The sequence below is a fragment of the Gobius niger genome (assembly GCF_951799975.1).
Source record: "Gobius niger genome assembly, chromosome: 22".
Lineage (NCBI taxonomy): Eukaryota > Metazoa > Chordata > Actinopteri > Gobiiformes > Gobiidae > Gobius > Gobius niger.
Genome location: NC_136873.1, coordinates 11,592,164 through 11,610,329, shown reverse-complemented (window position 1 = coordinate 11,610,329; position 18,166 = coordinate 11,592,164). Strand labels below are relative to the sequence as shown.

Here is an 18,166-nt window from a genome sequence, read left to right as displayed (position 1 = left end):
ACCGTGGTTACCGCATTCCAGAGATAACCAAAACCCCCACTTCAAGACGTGTCTTCACTCTTGTGAATGGCTGATAAGATCGAATACAGTTCAGGAGAAAAAGACTGTGACGATCTATCCTTAACCTTCACAACCAGAGATGAAAACTCTCTATTGACCTTCGAATTGGACTAAAGACTGAATCTCAAACGTCCGATTTGAGTAATAAGCCAATTCTTCAATTCATGGACAGTGAGAATGAACTCAACCAATCTGTTCTAATGATGAATTCTTCCCCAGGTCAACAAAGACGCAATGTACAAACATACTGTCGAAATGTTGTTTGGAAAGTTGTGAAGTTGTTAATGTGTTTATCGCAATAGAAATGTATTTCTTGAATTCTCTCCCAAAGGCATTCCCACTTGGGATTGGATATCGGGTTACGGACTGAAGGGATTGGTCGAATTCCACGGAGAAAAAGGGGCCGCCCCCTTGGTATAAAGGAAGGAGAAATAGCCAGAAACTTCCCTTACACTTACTCTCTTCTTTTTAAAACGCGCTTCTGAGAGGGTTGGAGAAGGAGAGACGGCAGGATGAGCACATGGCTAACATCCCCCGCTGAACTCTGACCTCTCCTTTGTCTCAGATGGACCACAAGAACTTTAAGTTTGAGCCCGTCGTTTGACGTGATTTGTAACTACCAGTTACTTCTTTTAAGAACATTTGCATTTTTCCTACAAGACAACAACATTTTTGATCGCTGAGCTTTCAGCGAAACCAATTTGAGTCTAGCTGGTCAATCCAAACCCCAAGGCCCCGAGGAGCTGGAGAGAGACCCCCCCGCCTCGCCTGCATCAGCTGAGATAGCCATCCGAGAGAAACCACAGGACGTCGGTCACCAGGACTTTGGAAGCCGGACCACAGTTGGAGTGGAAAGCCTTTCTCTCACGGTCGTAAGCGTATCTCATAGACCTGGCTCAATAAGACTCACATAACCTCTAACCACCTTACTGACTTTCAGATACAATTTTAGAACATTTTATCTGATTATTCATCCTGTTAAGGTTCCAAGTTATTCTGTTTGCACTTTAATATTTAATGCCGTCTGCTAATTGATTCTGATCATTAAACCTCCATAAACCACAGTTTGCTTTGGTAATGTCTGTGTTTATTATTCAGACTAAGGGTCCATGTGTACGTCCAAGACCTCATTTCCTTCAGATAAATCTGTAGTTTAGCCTCCTATTCTTACTTTTATTTTGTTCGCTTTCCGAACTGGTGCCCCGTTAAATTTTAAGGCTAATCTACAACTTATTAATTAATTAATAAACGAATTAATTGATTAATAAACCCTCATACCCTACAATACGTTATCCAAAAAACAAACATCAAAACAGCAAGAAAAAATAAATAGATAAAATAAACCCAAACATTAATTAAGTAAATAAGTAAATAATAGTAATAATAATAATAAAGACAAAAATGTGATCAAAAAAATTAATAAAAAATACAATGAATAAGTGATAAAAATGTCACACAAGAAAAAAACAGCAACATAAAAGTAACAAGCTATAAAAAAAAAGTGGCAAAAACACAACAATAGGGCGGCTAAAGAATGACAAAAAGGCCACAGAAGACCGGTAAACATATGTCAAAAACACAACAAAAGATTGGCCAAAAACTTTGTTGATAAATGTGACGACGAACACAAAAAAAACACGTTTCTGAGAGTGGACTCTGGGGCTGCACACCCCCACACTGGAAGAAGCCTGCAGATTTACCCATAGACAACACATCTTCAGCTTTTCCTTTCAGATTGAGTACGAAAATCCACAACACTGGTCACAAATGTGTGTTGTTGACGTTAGAATTGTGTAGAATAATTAAACTTGCAGTAAAAATGACTGTTTCTGAAAAGGGCCGCACTTTGGGAACCCCTGCCTTAAACCGTCGGCTGTAACTGATGCACAATAGACACTTATGCTGTTGTAATAAAGAAGATATTTTTATTACTCAAGAGTATTTGTCCCTATGACTTTAAATGCAAAACTAACAAAACCTACAGAATTAAGGGGAGGCACGGCAGCAAAACTCTTTTGTTCAAGTTTTGGGCCAAATTGATCTGTGACATATAAACTTTCACCTGGAAACAAAGACTATGCCTAATCTTCACAATAACATGTTTAAATATTTCAGTTTGTCAATGTTTCTCACAGATTCATTTGGGAAATTGTCATCGGACTCAACAATATTTTGAAGGTTTTTTCAGAGGGATTTTTTGCATCTCTAATTCCTAACCTGATTTATTGAGTTTGGAATTTCACAAAACAAAACCAAATTTGCATTTTCACAGATAAAAAAACAGCTTATTTTAAAATAACCTGGCTCAATCTGTTATTCAGATTTTGTCACTGAAAATACAGGACGTTTTGGGCATTTTTAGGCATAAAACGCATTATTTTTATATGAAAATAAAAAATCACTGAAAACTTGCAATGTATGTTTTTCTCTACAGCAGAAGGTTCAAATTAATATCTTTATGTTTTCCTTTATTAACCTGCAGAGTCTCGCCTTAAACATGACATTTACGCTCCCATTATGAATCTAAACACATCCAGTTTCTTTGATACATATGATCCACTCACTGATAATTACACAAATAAAACACACCAGAAATAAAACACGCCAGAAATAAAACACACCAGAAATAAAACACACCAGAAATAAAACACGCCAGAAATAAAACACACCAGAAATAAAACACGCCAGAAATAAAACACACCAGAAATAAAACATGCCAGAAATAAAACACGCCAGAAATAAAACACACCAGAAATAAAACACGCCAGAAATAAAACACACCGGAAATAAAACACACCGGAAATAAAACACGCCAGAAATAAAACACGCCAGAAATAAAACACACCAGAAATAAAACACGCCAGAAATAAAACACACCAGAAATAAAACACACCAGAAATAAAACACACCAGAAATAAAACACGCCAGAAATAAAACACACCAGAAGAAGAAACCTTAAAAACGTCCTGTATTCTACGAGATTCTGATAATAAACTATCAAACACATGAAAACCTCGACTCGTCAGTTTGACTGAAACCTCTAAGCTCTACTTTCACACCAAAATAAAACACAAATGCTCCAAACACAGACAGTCGGCCATGTTTTGGAGCATGGACCTCAGGGCACAAGTCGGTGCTCTCTCCAGCAGGTGGCGCCCTAACCCTCCTGGTTTAGTTCTTACCAGAGCAGGAACATGTCTTTCACAATCTGTTTAAAGAACAACACTGGTTAGAAATGACCTGGACACAGAGCTGTAGAAGCTGTGGCCCCTGAGGTTTTATACCTCCTTAACTTTGTCCAGATCCAGATTGACGCCCGTCTTAGAGAAGACATGGATCCACTGCTTATCATTGATCTGGAGTTTAGACAGTTCTTGTTTCTGGAAAGATGTTTTGAGTCAGCGAAGTTGCTTAAAGGAAAAAAACATAAACTTTGAACTGACCTTTTCCTCAACTTTATCCTCCTGGAGAATCTTTCCACTCTTATCATAAAACTTAATGCGGCCCAGGGGGTCTGAGCCCGTGGGGCCTGAGCCCGAGGGGGCTGAGCCCGTGGGGTCTGAGCCCGTGGGGCCTGAGCCCGGGGTGTCTGAGCCCGTGGGGCCTGAGCCCGGGGTGTCTGAGCCCGTGGGGGCTGAGCCCGTGGGGCCTGAGCCCGCTCGTTTGCAGAAGTGTATGGTGCTAATCTGATCAAAGACAAGATTGAGATATTACACTAGTGATCACTTACATAGAAACAAAGTCACTTACGTAGAAGCCGATGTCTTTCTCTTCCACTTGAAGCTTTGTTTTGATTTCCTTAGTTAGTTCATCTTTGAATTTCTTCTTTAAACACAAATAAAAGTACATTGTCTCGACAGCAAAGAAACAAAGTACAGACAGACAGAACCAGTTACCTGGTCTTTAGGGGTCTGACTGGAAGCAAGATGCTTGTAGAGTTTCCGTGAGTGGATGTTTTTCACAATCTCTTTGGCCTCTGTTACTGTGACTCTGTCTCCAAACAGGCCGTCTGCAGTAAACAGACATCAGTGTAAAGAGTAGAACATATTCATAAGGAGGTGAAGTGACTGTGATCTCACCTGTCAGCCCAGAGTAGATCTTTTCTTTTTTCACAATCTCTTCTTCTGTCATACGGGTTTTCATATGTTGTATTTGTTTGTCCATAACGTCTGACATCCTGAGAAAACAAACATTAGTGGATTGAGCTGTTTTTCTATGAAGTCGATGGTTTGTTTCTTTGGACCGCTGTGGTAGAGTTTGTTAGGCTGTGCCCACTCCCCGCCCAGGGCCAGACCTGCAGAGCCGTTTGTAAAGGGCCGGCTCATGAGGACAGCCACGTTTCCACAGTGTGAATAAGTGAATGTGGTGTGATGTGTTTGTGATCTGTGTGAAACAAAACCATGCACAGAGTTTATAACAGTGCAGACACTTGCATCAGCTGGATGCCCATGGTCACGTTGTGCTGGTAAGCTTTACTGTGCAGAGCAGCGACGGTGTGGAACAGGTCGTACATGGTGCTCATCACCTGCACAAAAACAACTTAGTCAAATGGAACTCAGTCACTACCACAGTTTGAGTGTGTTCACCTTGTCTCTGAAGGAGATCAGAGAGTCTCCGTTCTCGTCTGTTAACACTTTGGCAAATTTGATGATTCGCTGATGGTCAAAGTTAGTCTTTAGGCCCAGCTGAAAACAGTCCCTACAGAGAGATAAAGGTCATCTCTCACAGTCGATGAGTCTCATGTAGAATGATTCATATCATTTTACTGAAGTGAAGCGTCACCTGGCCACACGGTCGAAGACCTTCACATCCACTCCGTTAGTTCTGTTGTTCACGATGTCATAAAGGAAGTGCTTTTCCTTTCCACGACCTGTTCCTTCTTCCTACTCATGAAGAACATGTGATCAGTTTGTGATTTACAGAGGATTTGAAATGCAGACCCAGTACCTTTTTCACTCCTTCGATCATTTCTTTAATAAATGTCACATCCTCGTCGTTAAGAGTCTCATGTTTATCAAGACACACCTTCTGTGCTGTCAGTTTCTCCTTCTTTGCAATTTCATCAAACAGCAAAGCAGATACTTTGCTCTTCTGGATTGAAGAAATACTATTAGTAATTTATTAATAACAATAAAACACAGTGCAGTTTTCAAAACACATTATGTAGAATACACACAATGTTCTTAGTCTCAGTCTGAAAGTGTTTTTGAAGAAAAGCTTCATCAAATTCCTCAGAAAAAGGCCAATGTCCTGCAAATATTAAACAATAATCACTGATTATGACATTTCAAACGCTTATCAAAGCTAAAACATTACATGGTTAACAAGGACAGATTATATAGATTAGTTTCAACTCACCGAGGTCACAGCACAGACCAGCGATTTCCACACAAAGTATGTCTTTTTCATCAATAAGAAGTTCTTGCTGCTTCTCTTGTAAACTTCGCACCAGTTTTCCTGCCAAATGTGCCACTCTGAAAAGCATGGTAAGTTTCAGCTGAAACATCGACCCTGCAGACGTGATCGTGTAAATACCCGAGTGAGTGCTCGAAGCAGTTGTGTGTCGCTCCGGGATAAACAAACGAAGCTGCTCCCAGCCGTTTGATGAAGCGCAGTCTCTGAAACTCAGGCGTGTCTATGATCTTCACCAGGACAGGGTGGAACTTCATGGACCCATGGATGGGGTCATTGAACACCTGAGGACACATGTATTTAGCTCTAACATGGGAGATAAACTGGAGATAAAAGCTGAGAGCAGAACACCTTCGGCTGTGGCTCGGCTGGCTCTCGATGAGGAGGATTCTTGGATCATTGAGGAAGTTCAGAAAGAAGGCACATGATTAAAGATGTGTATTTATTACAGTCATTAGGAGAAAGCTGCAGACTCATTACTGGAGGAATGGAGAACTTCTTTTTATGGCACCACTGGTAGAAATGTCTGTAGGCCACAGTCTGAAGCTTTTTGTCAGGTTTCCTGCAGTAGACATTGATCCATTTCTCAGAGAAGTTTCTCGGCAGGAGAAACTGTGAAGCCTGAGGAACATCACTTTGTTTCAAACTGAACACAATCAAAGTGTAAACAGTGAGAAAGCAGTCCTGACCTGCTCAGAGGGAATCTTCACAGCTTTCTCCTGCTCAAACTTGCTATAGAAATGCATGTTCTCAATGGGGTTCTCGTCTTTCATCCCAAAGTCAAATTTAGTTTCCTGGAAAAGATAAATACATAAACCATCCATTTTCTTCCACTTTATCCGGGGCCGGGTCGTGGTTTATAATAAAATATTAATAAACCTTTAGAAAAAACAGCAGCAAATATTTTCACTCACAATGATTTCGAAGTCCGTTGTCTGGAGTTTTTGTTCACCTTTGTAAGTGGGCATTCGAGCCAGTTCATCTTTCCATTCTTTTATCAAATCCTTGGAAAAATGACCCAAAAAAAAAAGGGAAAATATAACTCGCTGAAGGCTCCTTTAATATATTTAGATTTAAGGTTTTTCTTTGATGTTTCAAATGTTTGACCATGTTTGTGATGTTTATAGTTTCACTTCCTGATTTTTACTGACAGAACTTCACTTCACAGAACTGTTGGAAACCATTTCAGGCGACGACCTTCTGAAGCTCATTGAGGAGTACCATAAACTAAAGGTGCTCGTCGTATAATTAGATTATCATGAAAAAGTTCATTCACTTCTATAATTCAGCTTAAACTGTGAAACTAATACATGATATAGACTCATTACATGCAAAGTGACATAATGTACAGCCTTTATTTGTTATAATTTTGATTATTATGGCTCAGCTTGTAAAAACCCAAATTAAAAGCCTCAGAAAATTAGAATATTTTAAAAATGGACTGTAAACCATAATCATCAAAGTAATAACAAAGGCTTGATATTTGTCACTTTGTAATGAGTCTATATCATATATTAGTTTCACATTTTAAGTTGAATTACAGAAATAAATGAACTTTTTTTTATATTTATAGTTTAACGTCAAAGAGAATCACAGAAATTCAACAGTGTTGGAAATAAAGAAAAGCCGACACATAAAAAGTGTCTCCAAACGTCACTTCCTGTCAGCAGCTTTAACATTCAAATAAAAATAACTTTTCTGCCCAACATTTCGTCATTAATTAATTAAATTATTTACCACAGATGTTTTCTGAATAAGTCATATTTTGAAACGCATTAAAACCTGTCACAGGCACTTTTAAACACGCTCCACACTCATAAACATGCTGTGTGTATGACTTTAGACTCAACAGGGAGGTTTGGTCACGACTCAATCACTGCATTACAGAATCATAAATACATAGAAAATATCAAACCTCTGTGACTTCAGTCTTTACGTCGATTTTTGTTTTCCCAAGATATTTGTACAGTTGTCGAGAGACAACTTTCTCTAGAATCTCTTTTGCTTTGTTCAGACGAGCATCATTAGAATAGAGTATTTCTTCAAAAACACAATCTAAAACAGAGAACAGAATATGAGCATGTATGGAAGCATTAAAAGAGTGGATTTAATGACGACCCACTGACCCGTGAGCTCAGTGTATTTCTCCATGTCATGTATCTCCTTAGAAAAGTTAAGTTTCCCATCTGCTTCGAGTAAGGCCTCTGTAATCCTGTAATAAATTAAAGTTGATGAACGGTTTCAGAGTGAACTCGACTCTTTTGATGAACTTAAACACACATGTGATCTATGATCTTCAGAGTTTTGTGCTGGCACACTTTTCTGTGGATGCAGTGCCTCGTATGGAAAACTTCATAAATATTGTCCAGTTCCTGCAGGTGAAACAGGAAAGAACATTCACAAGATGAAAGATCATGTTCAGAGACTTTATCACAGCACCTTGTCTCTTGTGCAGATCTGTCGTTCTCCGTCCACTTCACAGACTCGGGCAAACGTAATAAAGCGACGGTGGTCATACTCATTCTTTATTCCAAGATGATAGAAGTCTCTGTTGAAACAGAATCAATGTGACGTTCTTCAAACTCATGAATGTTCCTGAAATGAACAAACCTGGCAAAGTAGTCCAGCTTATCCACGTCGATGCCATTCCTTTTGTTGGAGATGATCTCGTAGAGAAAGGCCTTGTCCCGTGGGCGTCCGGTGTATTCGCCCTGTTGGAAACTCAGTCAGTGTGAAAGTCGAAGTGATCCAGACTGCAGAGAGTTTACCTCGTCATTTGGTCCGAAGATCATCTCTCTGATAAAGGCCAGATCTTTTCCATCATTCTCCTCGTTCAGATACTCTGATTTCAGGTTTTTCACAATGAAATCAAACATATCGACTGACCCTTCCTCGTGCTGAAGAGGAAATATTCCAGATCAGTCAACAACGTTCACTTTATACTGATATAAACATATTGTGCCTTACCGTCCACTTTTTAGCTTGGGCATTAGGTTGGGCATCAGGTTGGGCATCAGGTTGGGCATTAGCTTGGGCATCAGGTTGGGCATTAGCTTGGGCATTAGGTTGGGCATTAGGCTGGGCATTAGCTTGGGCATTAGGTTGGGCATCATCTTGGGCATTAGCTTGGGCATCATCTTGGGCATTAGGTTGGGCATTAGCTTGGGCATTAGCTTGGGCATCATCTTGGGCATTAGCTTGGGCATTAGCTTGGGCATCAGGTTGGACATCAGGTTGGGCATCAGGTTGGGCATCAGGTTGGGCATTAGGTTGGGCCTTAGCTTGGGCCTTAGCTTGGGCATCAGGTTGCCTCTTTTTTTCAAGTGCTTTGGGAATGATCTCTTGATCAAACAAGTGAGAAAACGGGCCGTGTCCTAAAAACACCAAAGAACTCTTTAGTGACACAAAAGTACAAATTTGTATCAATTTCATGAACTTTCAGGCTATTTTTGCAGCTTTTTGTGAACGTGATTCTGAAAAGTTTATGGGCAAATTTCACAACTTGCAGAGTTGCAAGTTGTGAAATTTGCCCATAAACTTGTCCCTGTAAAGAATTTGGATGCTACAAATAAATTAGGAAAGTTACGAATGAGTTTGGACGACAGCTAACATTTTAATTTAGCAGCTTCCCCTTTCGTTGTTTGCAATAACAAAAATCAGGTATAGGGCCTTTAAGTATCATTCAAACATTCTGTGATTTACACCTCCCAGACGCTGTGGTGTCTTTAAAGAGGGGGTATTATGTTTTTTTCAGTCCCATAGCACCAGTCTATATCACACTACAATGATGACAAACCTTCTGTTGGACTGTAAATGCAGTAAATTAGAATAACTGCTAGGGTGTTTCTAAAAAATGAAAGTTTCAGGGCAGTGTTCTCCAACCCTCCATACATGATGCTTGTTATAGAGAAGCTGTAAAAAAAAGTTTTAGCTGAAAATATTGATATTTAGGACTTGCTCAACTCTATTGAAGTTTTTACTTCTCAAAAGTCACATGGCGCCAATCCAAGATTCAGACATTTTTTTTTACGTTCAATTAAATCAAAACAAACTCAACTATATGTGGTCTAAAACGACTACAGTTTTGCTGACAGGTGGTAAAACCGATGTAAATATTGGAAAATATTATTTTACTTTAAAAGTCTTAATTTGTTTTAAAAGAAAATGTTTACCCATGCTAACACATGCTAATGCTAATGCAAGAGTCCACATAAAAGCCAATTTAATTTGAAATTAGTTGCTAATGTCAGGTGGTGCAACTGCAAAAAACATCCATCTAAAAAATATAGGGATGCACCGATCCAACACTGGTATAAGTTATCAGAGTCAAAAGTAGAAACAAAAAAAATCAGATATTGGTTTAAAACATCCGATACTGAACCGATAACTGTTTTGGGCTGACACCGAGCACTCTGTCCCTGGTCCTCTGTAACTGACCGATGCTGTAATCAGCAATAAAACCAAACTACTGATGAAATGTTCAGAGGAGAAAGGCTGTCTAAGATATACTTGGCAAAGATTTGACTTTGTACACTTTTTTTGGAAACTATTTAAATTTTAGAGAAAACTCCACCTGACACTTTTTATACAGAGAATGCATGCCATCAGTTTTGAAAAAACTTTTTGAAAATATGCTTTTAGACCCTAATACAACAAATCCCACAGTCGTCACTCCACCGGTTACAGTTAGTGCAGAATGCAGCAGCCCGTCTTCTTCATCCAGACACAGCCACATCACTCCCGTCCTCTCCTCCTTGCACTGGCTCCCGGTCCGTTTTCGGATTGATTTTAAAATGTTTACGTTTGTTTTTAAAGCCCTCCATGGTCTCGATCCTTTTTATTTGTCTGAGTTGTTGACCGTACATCGCCCCAGCAGAGTCTCCGGTCTGCCAATCAGATGGTTCTGGACGTGCCCAGGTCCCGGTACAAACAGTGGGCCGATCGTTCCTTTGTTGTTGCCGCACCTAAACTGTGGAACAGCCTGCCCCTCAGTCTGCGTGTTCTCACTGACCTGTCCCTTTTTAAGTCCAGATTAAAGACACATCTCTTCAAACTTGCTTTTAATACTTGAGCACTGAATTGTGTCTAGGTTGCAATTATTTGGTGTTTTTAAATGTGTTTTATCTTTCTGTGAAGCACTTTGGTCCCCCTGGTGTTGCTGTAAAGTGCTATATAAATAAACTTTGATTGATTGATTGATTGATTGAAATCCATCCATTTTCTTCCACTTTTCCGTTGCCGGGTCGTGGGGGCTGTTGGAGATGCCCAAATCACATTGCACCAGCCCCTTATGGCTCCTCCTGCAGGTGGGGGGTCCACAGAAGGACGGCCTCATGATTAACCCGGGCCTGTTGGTCTCTCATAAGGGGCTTCTGAACCGCTCTTTGTCTGACCCGTCACCTATAGGACCTGTTTGCCCTGGGAGACCCTACCAGGGACACGAAGCCCCGACAGCAGAGCTCCAGGATCATTCGATTGTATTATTTATGTTTTTGAACAATATTTATGCATTGAGCAAGTTCTAAATATTCTTTAAATTAGCTAATATGTTGGTTACTGAATCTTTATATGACCCATCATCAAATGCAGGGTTGGAGGAAAGCAGATTTAATTATTTTTTTTTTTTTTTACACAGTACGAGGAAGCACCCTAATAACTGCCTTGTATAAAATGTCTCTCTCAAAATGGCTGTAGTGAATGTCTTGAAATAGGCCTCTGTCTCTTTAAGAACCTCTGAGCCTTTAGACACGCCCCCTCCACACGCTGTCTGTGGCATCAGTGGGGAGGGGGTTCTGCTGAGGAGCAGTGGTTGGTTACTCGGCTGGTGACCAAAGCTCGGAGGCGTCTCCAGGAGGTGGGGGCGTTCCTAGGAGGACTCAGGCAAACCTATCCCTAAAATGGCCGCCATCAGAGTTTTTACAGATTACTCAAAATGGCCGCCATCAGAGTTTTTACAGATTACTCAAAATGTCCGCCATCAGAGTTTTTACAGATTACTCAAAATGGCCGCCATCAGAGTTTTTACAGATTACTCAAAATGGCCGCCATCAGAGTTTTTACAGATTACTCAAAATGGCCGCCATCAGAGTTTTTACAGATTACTCAAAATGGCCGCCATCAGAGTTTTTACAGATTACTCAAAATGGCTGCCATCAGAGTTTTTACAGATTACTCAGAAATACGTGAATGTGCCAAGGCAACACTTCAGGCATGTTTTTAATGAGGGAGTGACAGAATAACATGATGGAAAGCTTGAAGAAGTCCATTTAGCATAACCCCCCCCCCCCCCCCCCTTTAAAGACCAAACTTACTTTATGTAAATAAAACTGATGAAACTCACCCAAGTCATGACAGAGACCGGCGATTTGCACACACAGCACGTCTCTGTCGTCAATACCAAGCTCAGGCTGATTCTCCTTCAAACTCCGCACGAGCTGTCCTGCTAAGTGTGCCACTCTGTAAAAACATCATTTAAAATCAGGGAACTGGAGCTTGTAAATGTCCTGTTTTACACGTACCCGAGTGAGTGCTCGAAGCGGGTGTGAGACGCTCCAGGATAAACAAAATAAGCTGCTCCCATCTGTTTGAGGCTTCGAAGTCTCTGAAACTGAGGCGTGTCTATGATCTTCACCAGGAAAGGGTGGAACTCCATATGTCCGTGGATCGGGTCATTGAACACCTGAAAAGCACATTTTAATGTGAGCTCAGGAAGTGTGAATGTTTGGGCTTAAAGTCAGTGCTACCTTCGACGTCTCCTGCGATGGTGTAGGTGCGACAGACCCTGAAGAGCTCGCCTCAGCTGACATTATGATCGACGTGTTTAAGTCTGTGGGACTTCAGCAGCTCTTGAACATTTACTCACGTATGACCTTAAAATTAACAACAAACATGAGTTTACTCTGTGCAGTCCAGTTCCTAATGTCTCAAAAACCAAACCAATAAATAGCAATACATCTATTCTGATTCTTTGTAGCTCATATCTCACGAAGTAAAACCTCACATTTAAACCTGGCTCTGCCCATTGTTGATTTTGTTTCTGAAAATATCGACAGTTTTTTCTACATAAAATGCCCTATTTTTATTTGAAAACATAACATGACAGAAAAGTTGGTAATACATAGATGTCAGTAATATTGATGTCAGTAATCTACAGCAGAAGGTTCACTCTGATATTTCTACATTTAATTTGTGTTCACCGCCTTCCCTTATAATAAAATTCATGCAGTTTAAACAAAACCCAAAACAAACAATTGACAAATACAAAAAGTATGTTACCTGCTGCGTCTGCTGATGCCAAACTTGATCGAAAAAGGAAGTGCAGGTGTCTTTATCTCCACCACACCCGTCCCTCGCTGTCCCGCCCCTCGCTGTTCCGCTTCCTTGTCAAAAGCTCTTTGGCTATAGCCGTAGTTTTTTTTCCAAAAGGAATATATATTTAAAGTGCAATACGGAATCAGGATCCTTTATTGTCTTTGTACAATGCACAACAAAATTAAAAAAAACAGCTCCACAGTGGTCTCAAATCAGCCCTCGCAATGAAAAAGGTAAAACAGTCGTAATTAAATACAAATTCATCATTCATTCACTTTCAGACTGACAGGCTCATGTGGTTTAGTCGCTTCACCTGAGATTAATTTCTGCTTATGTGCTGCACCATTTTATGTTTTTATATTTCGTTTTTTTTGCTTTAATTCTACATTTTCAGCCTTTATTTCAGCTAATCTCGCTACTTTTTTTTTTATTGTTGTCCAATGTCCTTGATGCCACCGCAACCATACAACAATTAAATACCTCACTGTTAGGGTGTTCCTAAAAGAAGAAAGTGCCAGAAAAGTACTGACCAGCCTTCTGTTCTGTTCCAGAGGCTGTAAGTCAGTGCCACTAAACTCGTGTCAGCAGATGGTGTGGACTGCTTCAAACCTATAGCTGCAGACCTACCTGTGCTGAGAGTTTGTTTCTGTAATCTTCAACTGGTTTTGCTCTTACCCTCACTGACTGAGAAACCTTTTGACTCATATGTCTCATGATATCCTCGTTAACTAGGATAAGACTGCAGGAACTCTTCCGACCGGCCAAGGGATTCTGCAAACCCCACTCATGGTCTATGCTTTCTGTCACTGCCTGTGAGATGGTAGGTACCATGAAGTTTTCCTGAAGTTTTGGGATTGACAACTGCTTCACCACTTTCTGTCCTGAGACCAGAAATGGAAGACAATTGACAAGTTCTCATCCAGGAGGTCCTGGATGAGAACTTGAGAACTTAAGTTGTCCACAATTCAAACAATTCAAACGTCACTCTGTCTGTAAAACTTTGATATATTTGTTTTTATAATGAAATATTAGCCCAAGGTAAAGGATATCTCTGCCACAGGCCTCTGGTGTCATGTCAATAAAGATCTGAATTATTGCAAAAGTGCTGCACAAGGTTACAATGCGGTGTGGCTTGTTCATTAACTTGCACTGTCCCTACCAATTAAATTTAAAATAAAATAAAATAAATGAAATAACCTGCTGTCCCTGGACCAACAGCAGCAAAACCTTTCATTTTCAGTTTCTGCTATCGATACTTTTATTGTTTTCGATACCAGCAATACCAACAACCTAAACTTTATTTTCTGATCTGAAACTGGTATCGTTCCCTTCTCAGCATTAAAATACTGCCTGTGGATTAATCTTCTGAAATGTTTCCATCAAACATCAGAGTCAGTGACTTTTCCAAAGTAATCAAATGATTATGCAAACGTTCACAAATGTGCTCCTGCAAACAGTGGAGGAGATTCAAGGAAAAGCACCGCCCCTTATTACATTACAAATCCAAACAGAAGATGTATGTCATTACAGACCTGAGGCATGAGCCTCTTCTTTAAGACACAGTGTGGGGACCAGAGGTCCGCTAGACTTTGTTTTTGTCGGCCACTTTGGCCGGCTGGGTCGTAAAATGTCGGCTACAGCCGGCTAACGGAAACCCTGGTGGGGACTTCACATTTGTTTTAATTTAATTTGAATTGAAGAGCCGAGTCGCCCCAAATTCAAATGTAACGCAAATGTCAGCTTTGAATACACGGAGTACACAAACAGACTTTCATTGTACACTCAAACTTACAGTCAAATCTTTACAGTGTGCTCTCATCATCACTAGTTACAGTGCCTCTCCAAAGTATTCATTAGGGTGCATCAAATCCCCTTAGGTCTTTCAATTCTACCAACCTTTTTTCTGGGGGTGAGGTTCATGCTTAATAGCAGCTCTGCAAAATTTCAGAGTTCATCTAAGGGTCCCACACTGACACCAAGATGTGTTTATCGGCATTTTTATGGGGTGGGGTGAGAAAAAAATTCAGAACCTAAAAAGTATGGTTTTGTTTTGTTTTAAAGTTATATAGTTTGCTACTGTATGCATTCAAGACATTGTATGCAAAATGTCATTTCATTTGCTCAGAAAATGTAAAAGTTATTGACATTTTAGTGCTAAAATAAGCTTAAAACTCGAGAATCTCTTGCGTTATGAGAGATAATCGTATTTTATTTTTGACATATTTATACAAACACTTTTGTAAACAAATAAGTAAGTGCTTTATTCTGAAATGGTGCAGCACCTCCTGGGTTTGTCCCAGAGCATGGTGTCCTGCACTGGTCAGCTCACCTCCTCTTCCAGCTGCAGCTACCTCTGTTCCACAACAGTCTTTCACCATCTCCTCGTTTGTCCTTTTTTGTTTTCTGTAACTCCTCTTGTGACGCCTCCAAGTGTGTCGGGGCTCTAGGTGCCTCTTCATTGTCTCAGAAGAAGAAATTTGAAGGTCTCAAATGGGTTTAGCTGGTAAGCTAGCATTATGGTTTGCTTGTCGCCACCATGTTGAAGTACTGCAGATGCATGTTTGGAATGCCCTTAAGATTGAGGTGTCACACAGTCCAGAGATTTAGTTATTTTTCAGGTTCAGGGAGAAGTTTCCTGCTCTCACATACAGTGACAAGGCAGACCTGGACATTCCAGAGTGTCCAGCAGAATTACAAAGTAGCAAGGATAAAATCATTGCAATCTGTAAGGATTTCACCAACATATGGTTTGACAGAGGAGACTACAGGAAACTACTTTCTCTGACCCTGTTGTACCTCAATTCAGATGATCAAGTCCATCACAGATTCCATCAACCTTGTGCTCTACATCGAGCTCGTTGAATGGCCAAACTACTGTATTCAATGAAGATTGACTTGCTTGGCAGTAAGATAGAAAAGGACTCTGTGTTTAGAGGAAATCAGCGTACTCTGCTTCATCGCTTTATGCAGTTTGTTTATTGCTATGCACCATGGTGTCTTACCTCCTCTATTCCTTCAAGCACCCCAAGAAATGATCTTCTCCTTGACAACTCTCTGCTTTCTTATAAGAGAGAGCCAGCATTGGTACAAGTTGCTCTGAAGAGCTTAGCAAATTGCATGTGGTACTTAACAGAAGAGCCGGTGCCACTGACCCTTTTCTGTCCATCGGTGCCTGAGAATGTGAAGGCAAACATGATGGCTACTAGGCCTGAAGACATGGCTATGCTGAAGAAGAAGCGTCTGGTGGTCTGGGGCATTATGCAGTTCAGAAGCTTCTTATGATGAGAGCCCATCAAGGACTGTTACATCACCTAGAGATGAGCGAGTGCCATGGGGCCGTCCTCCTGTGGACCCACCACCTGCAGGAGCCGCCACAAGGGACTGGTGCAGTGTGATATGGGCAGCTTGGGCTTTGCCTGGCCTGCCAGACACTCCTCCTTTCTGTTCAAAAGAAGAACCATCTGGGCGGCTGCTCGCAGCCGATCATTTCACGATTTGACCTACATCGGTCCAATCACGCACCGGGAGAGGGAAGCCGTCACCATTCACCACCACGCACTCTACCAAAACATTAAAGATGGCGGCGCGCCGACTGATACACTGTTTTCTTCTGCTCTTTCGTCTGTTTTAAATCCTTTGAAAAAAATTTAAATCCCTAAAACTGGAGCAAGAAACAGCGTTGGAAGCGTTCCTCGTAAATAAGGACGTTTCTGGGAAGGCTTCCTGCCGCTTGTTGCTGCGACGTATCTAGCGTTGCTCTGATTGGTTGATGCCGTCTGTCAATCACGCCCACCGGGAAATCGTTGAGATCATGTTTACTCCCAGACTAAATGTCTTTGAAATATCTATGAAAAAGCGCTGTCCCCGACCGCCACGCGATGTTGCAGAGACGTGTCAGCCAAGACAGTCCTACAACATCCAGAGACTTAAGGTACTCAGGGCGAATCTCATCCACCCCCGGAGCCACCGAGGAGCTTTCTCACCACCTCGGTGACTTCAGCCCCGGTGATGGGCGAGCCCACCTCCGAGTCCCCAGCCTCTGCTCCCTCATTGGAAGACGTGACGACGGGATTGAGGAGGTCCTCGAAGTCCTCCTTCCACCGCCCGACGACATCCCCAGTCGAGGTCAGCAGCCCCCCACCCGCACTGTAAACAGTGTTGGTGAAGCACTGCTTCCCCCTCCTGAGGCGCCGGATGGTTTGCCAGAATCTCTTCGAGGCCGACCGATAGTCTTCCTCCATGGCCTCCCCGAACTCCTCCCAGACCCGAGTTTTAGCCTCCGCGACCGCCCGAGCCGCAGCACGCTTGGCCTGCCGGTACCTCTCAGCTGCCTCAGGAGTCCCACAAGCCAACAAGGCCAGGTAGGACTCCTTCTTCAGCTTGACGGCATCCCTTACTTCCGGGCGCCACCACCGGGTTCGGGGATTGCCGCCGCGACAGGCACCAGAGACCTTACGGCCACAACTACGAGCAGCCGCATCGACAATGGAGGAGGAGAACAGGGTAATTGTCTCAACTAAACTACGAAGACAAGAGGCTGATCGTTGGACGGACTGGCAGATTTGACCAAAGCACAAGGACACTCGTGCGTGTGTGTGATTATCCTGGAGGAGCAGGACTCTTCACGGTCCTCGGCAGGTGGACGTGTTTTCCTTCTTCATCAGTACAAAGGCCTGACCAGTAACTCTAAGGTAAGGAACTTTAGTTATGGATGTGTTTACAAAGCGGGTGATGAAGATGATGTAGCCTGAGTTTGGGGAAACTGCACCGGGCTGGCACGAGTGTTAAAGGGACTATACGGAGTTTACAAATGTTAAAATTATGTATGTTCCTCCCCCTACATGTTCCTCCATGTCCTAATGTGTAGAATGAGCTCAGACCTGTTCACCACAACTGCCTCTGAAATCCTGCACTGTCACTCAGAAAGGTGTTCATTCGGGGAGAGAGGAGGTTTGCAGAGGTGTTTGTTTGCGATGGTCGGAGTGAAGAGGCTGAAGCTGAATAAATGATCAGGCGAACATGAGCGTCCTCTCATAATAAGAGCCTAATTCACTCAGTTTTTCATAAAGCTCCAGGTCTGGCAGGAGAACAGCGGCTCAGGTGCTTGGAGTAGCAACGCAAAATGCAGCCGTCACTGAGTGGTGAAAAATGACCTGAATGAGCGTTCCTCTGCTTTAGCGCCATCTAGCGGTTACAATATTCGACGGATATTTATTAATCTAGTATCATTAAACGCAGCTTGAATCAAGGAATCCACTGGTGTTTTTAGTTCTTCGGTAGGCCAATTAATTGTTGAGTTATGAATGAGTAAAGCCCACCTGCAGCGTCAAAATCATCGATCAGTAGTCTGGACCTCGCTCGAAAAAAACACTTTTTTCATCTC

The 18,166-nt window shown here is 41.7% G+C and overlaps 1 protein-coding gene and 2 long non-coding RNA genes across 3 annotated transcripts; all 3 read right to left on the bottom strand.

Moving 5' to 3' along the window:
- Window positions 1-3,335: 3,335 nt before the first annotated feature.
- Window positions 3,336-3,887, bottom strand: LOC306981384. Its single transcript, XR_013794103.1, has 3 exons — window positions 3,811-3,887; window positions 3,504-3,746; window positions 3,336-3,440 (listed from the first exon to the last, which is right to left on the bottom strand). It is a non-coding gene; the product is annotated as an uncharacterized lncRNA (long non-coding RNA).
- Window positions 3,888-4,173: 286 nt separating this feature from the next.
- On the bottom strand, window positions 4,174-5,147 carry LOC306981732. The gene is made up of 5 exons (XR_013794137.1): window positions 5,008-5,147; window positions 4,843-4,946; window positions 4,647-4,758; window positions 4,494-4,585; window positions 4,174-4,237 (listed from the first exon to the last, which is right to left on the bottom strand). It is a non-coding gene; the product is annotated as an uncharacterized lncRNA (long non-coding RNA).
- A 62-nt stretch (window positions 5,148-5,209) lies between these two features.
- LOC306981213 (deoxynucleoside triphosphate triphosphohydrolase SAMHD1-like) lies at window positions 5,210-12,278 on the bottom strand (the record flags this gene model as incomplete). Its single annotated transcript, XM_079580775.1, has 19 exons — window positions 5,210-5,310; window positions 5,419-5,534; window positions 5,596-5,756; window positions 5,824-5,862; window positions 5,953-6,093; window positions 6,162-6,266; window positions 6,387-6,476; window positions 7,388-7,527; window positions 7,599-7,684; window positions 7,753-7,844; window positions 7,912-8,020; window positions 8,083-8,183; window positions 8,241-8,314; window positions 8,359-8,369; window positions 8,440-8,681; window positions 8,749-8,846; window positions 11,813-11,928; window positions 11,991-12,151; window positions 12,216-12,278. 19 exons carry the CDS (start codon window positions 12,276-12,278, stop codon window positions 5,210-5,212), a joined length of 2,046 nt encoding a protein of 681 aa, XP_079436901.1.
- Window positions 12,279-18,166: the final 5,888 nt, after the last annotated feature.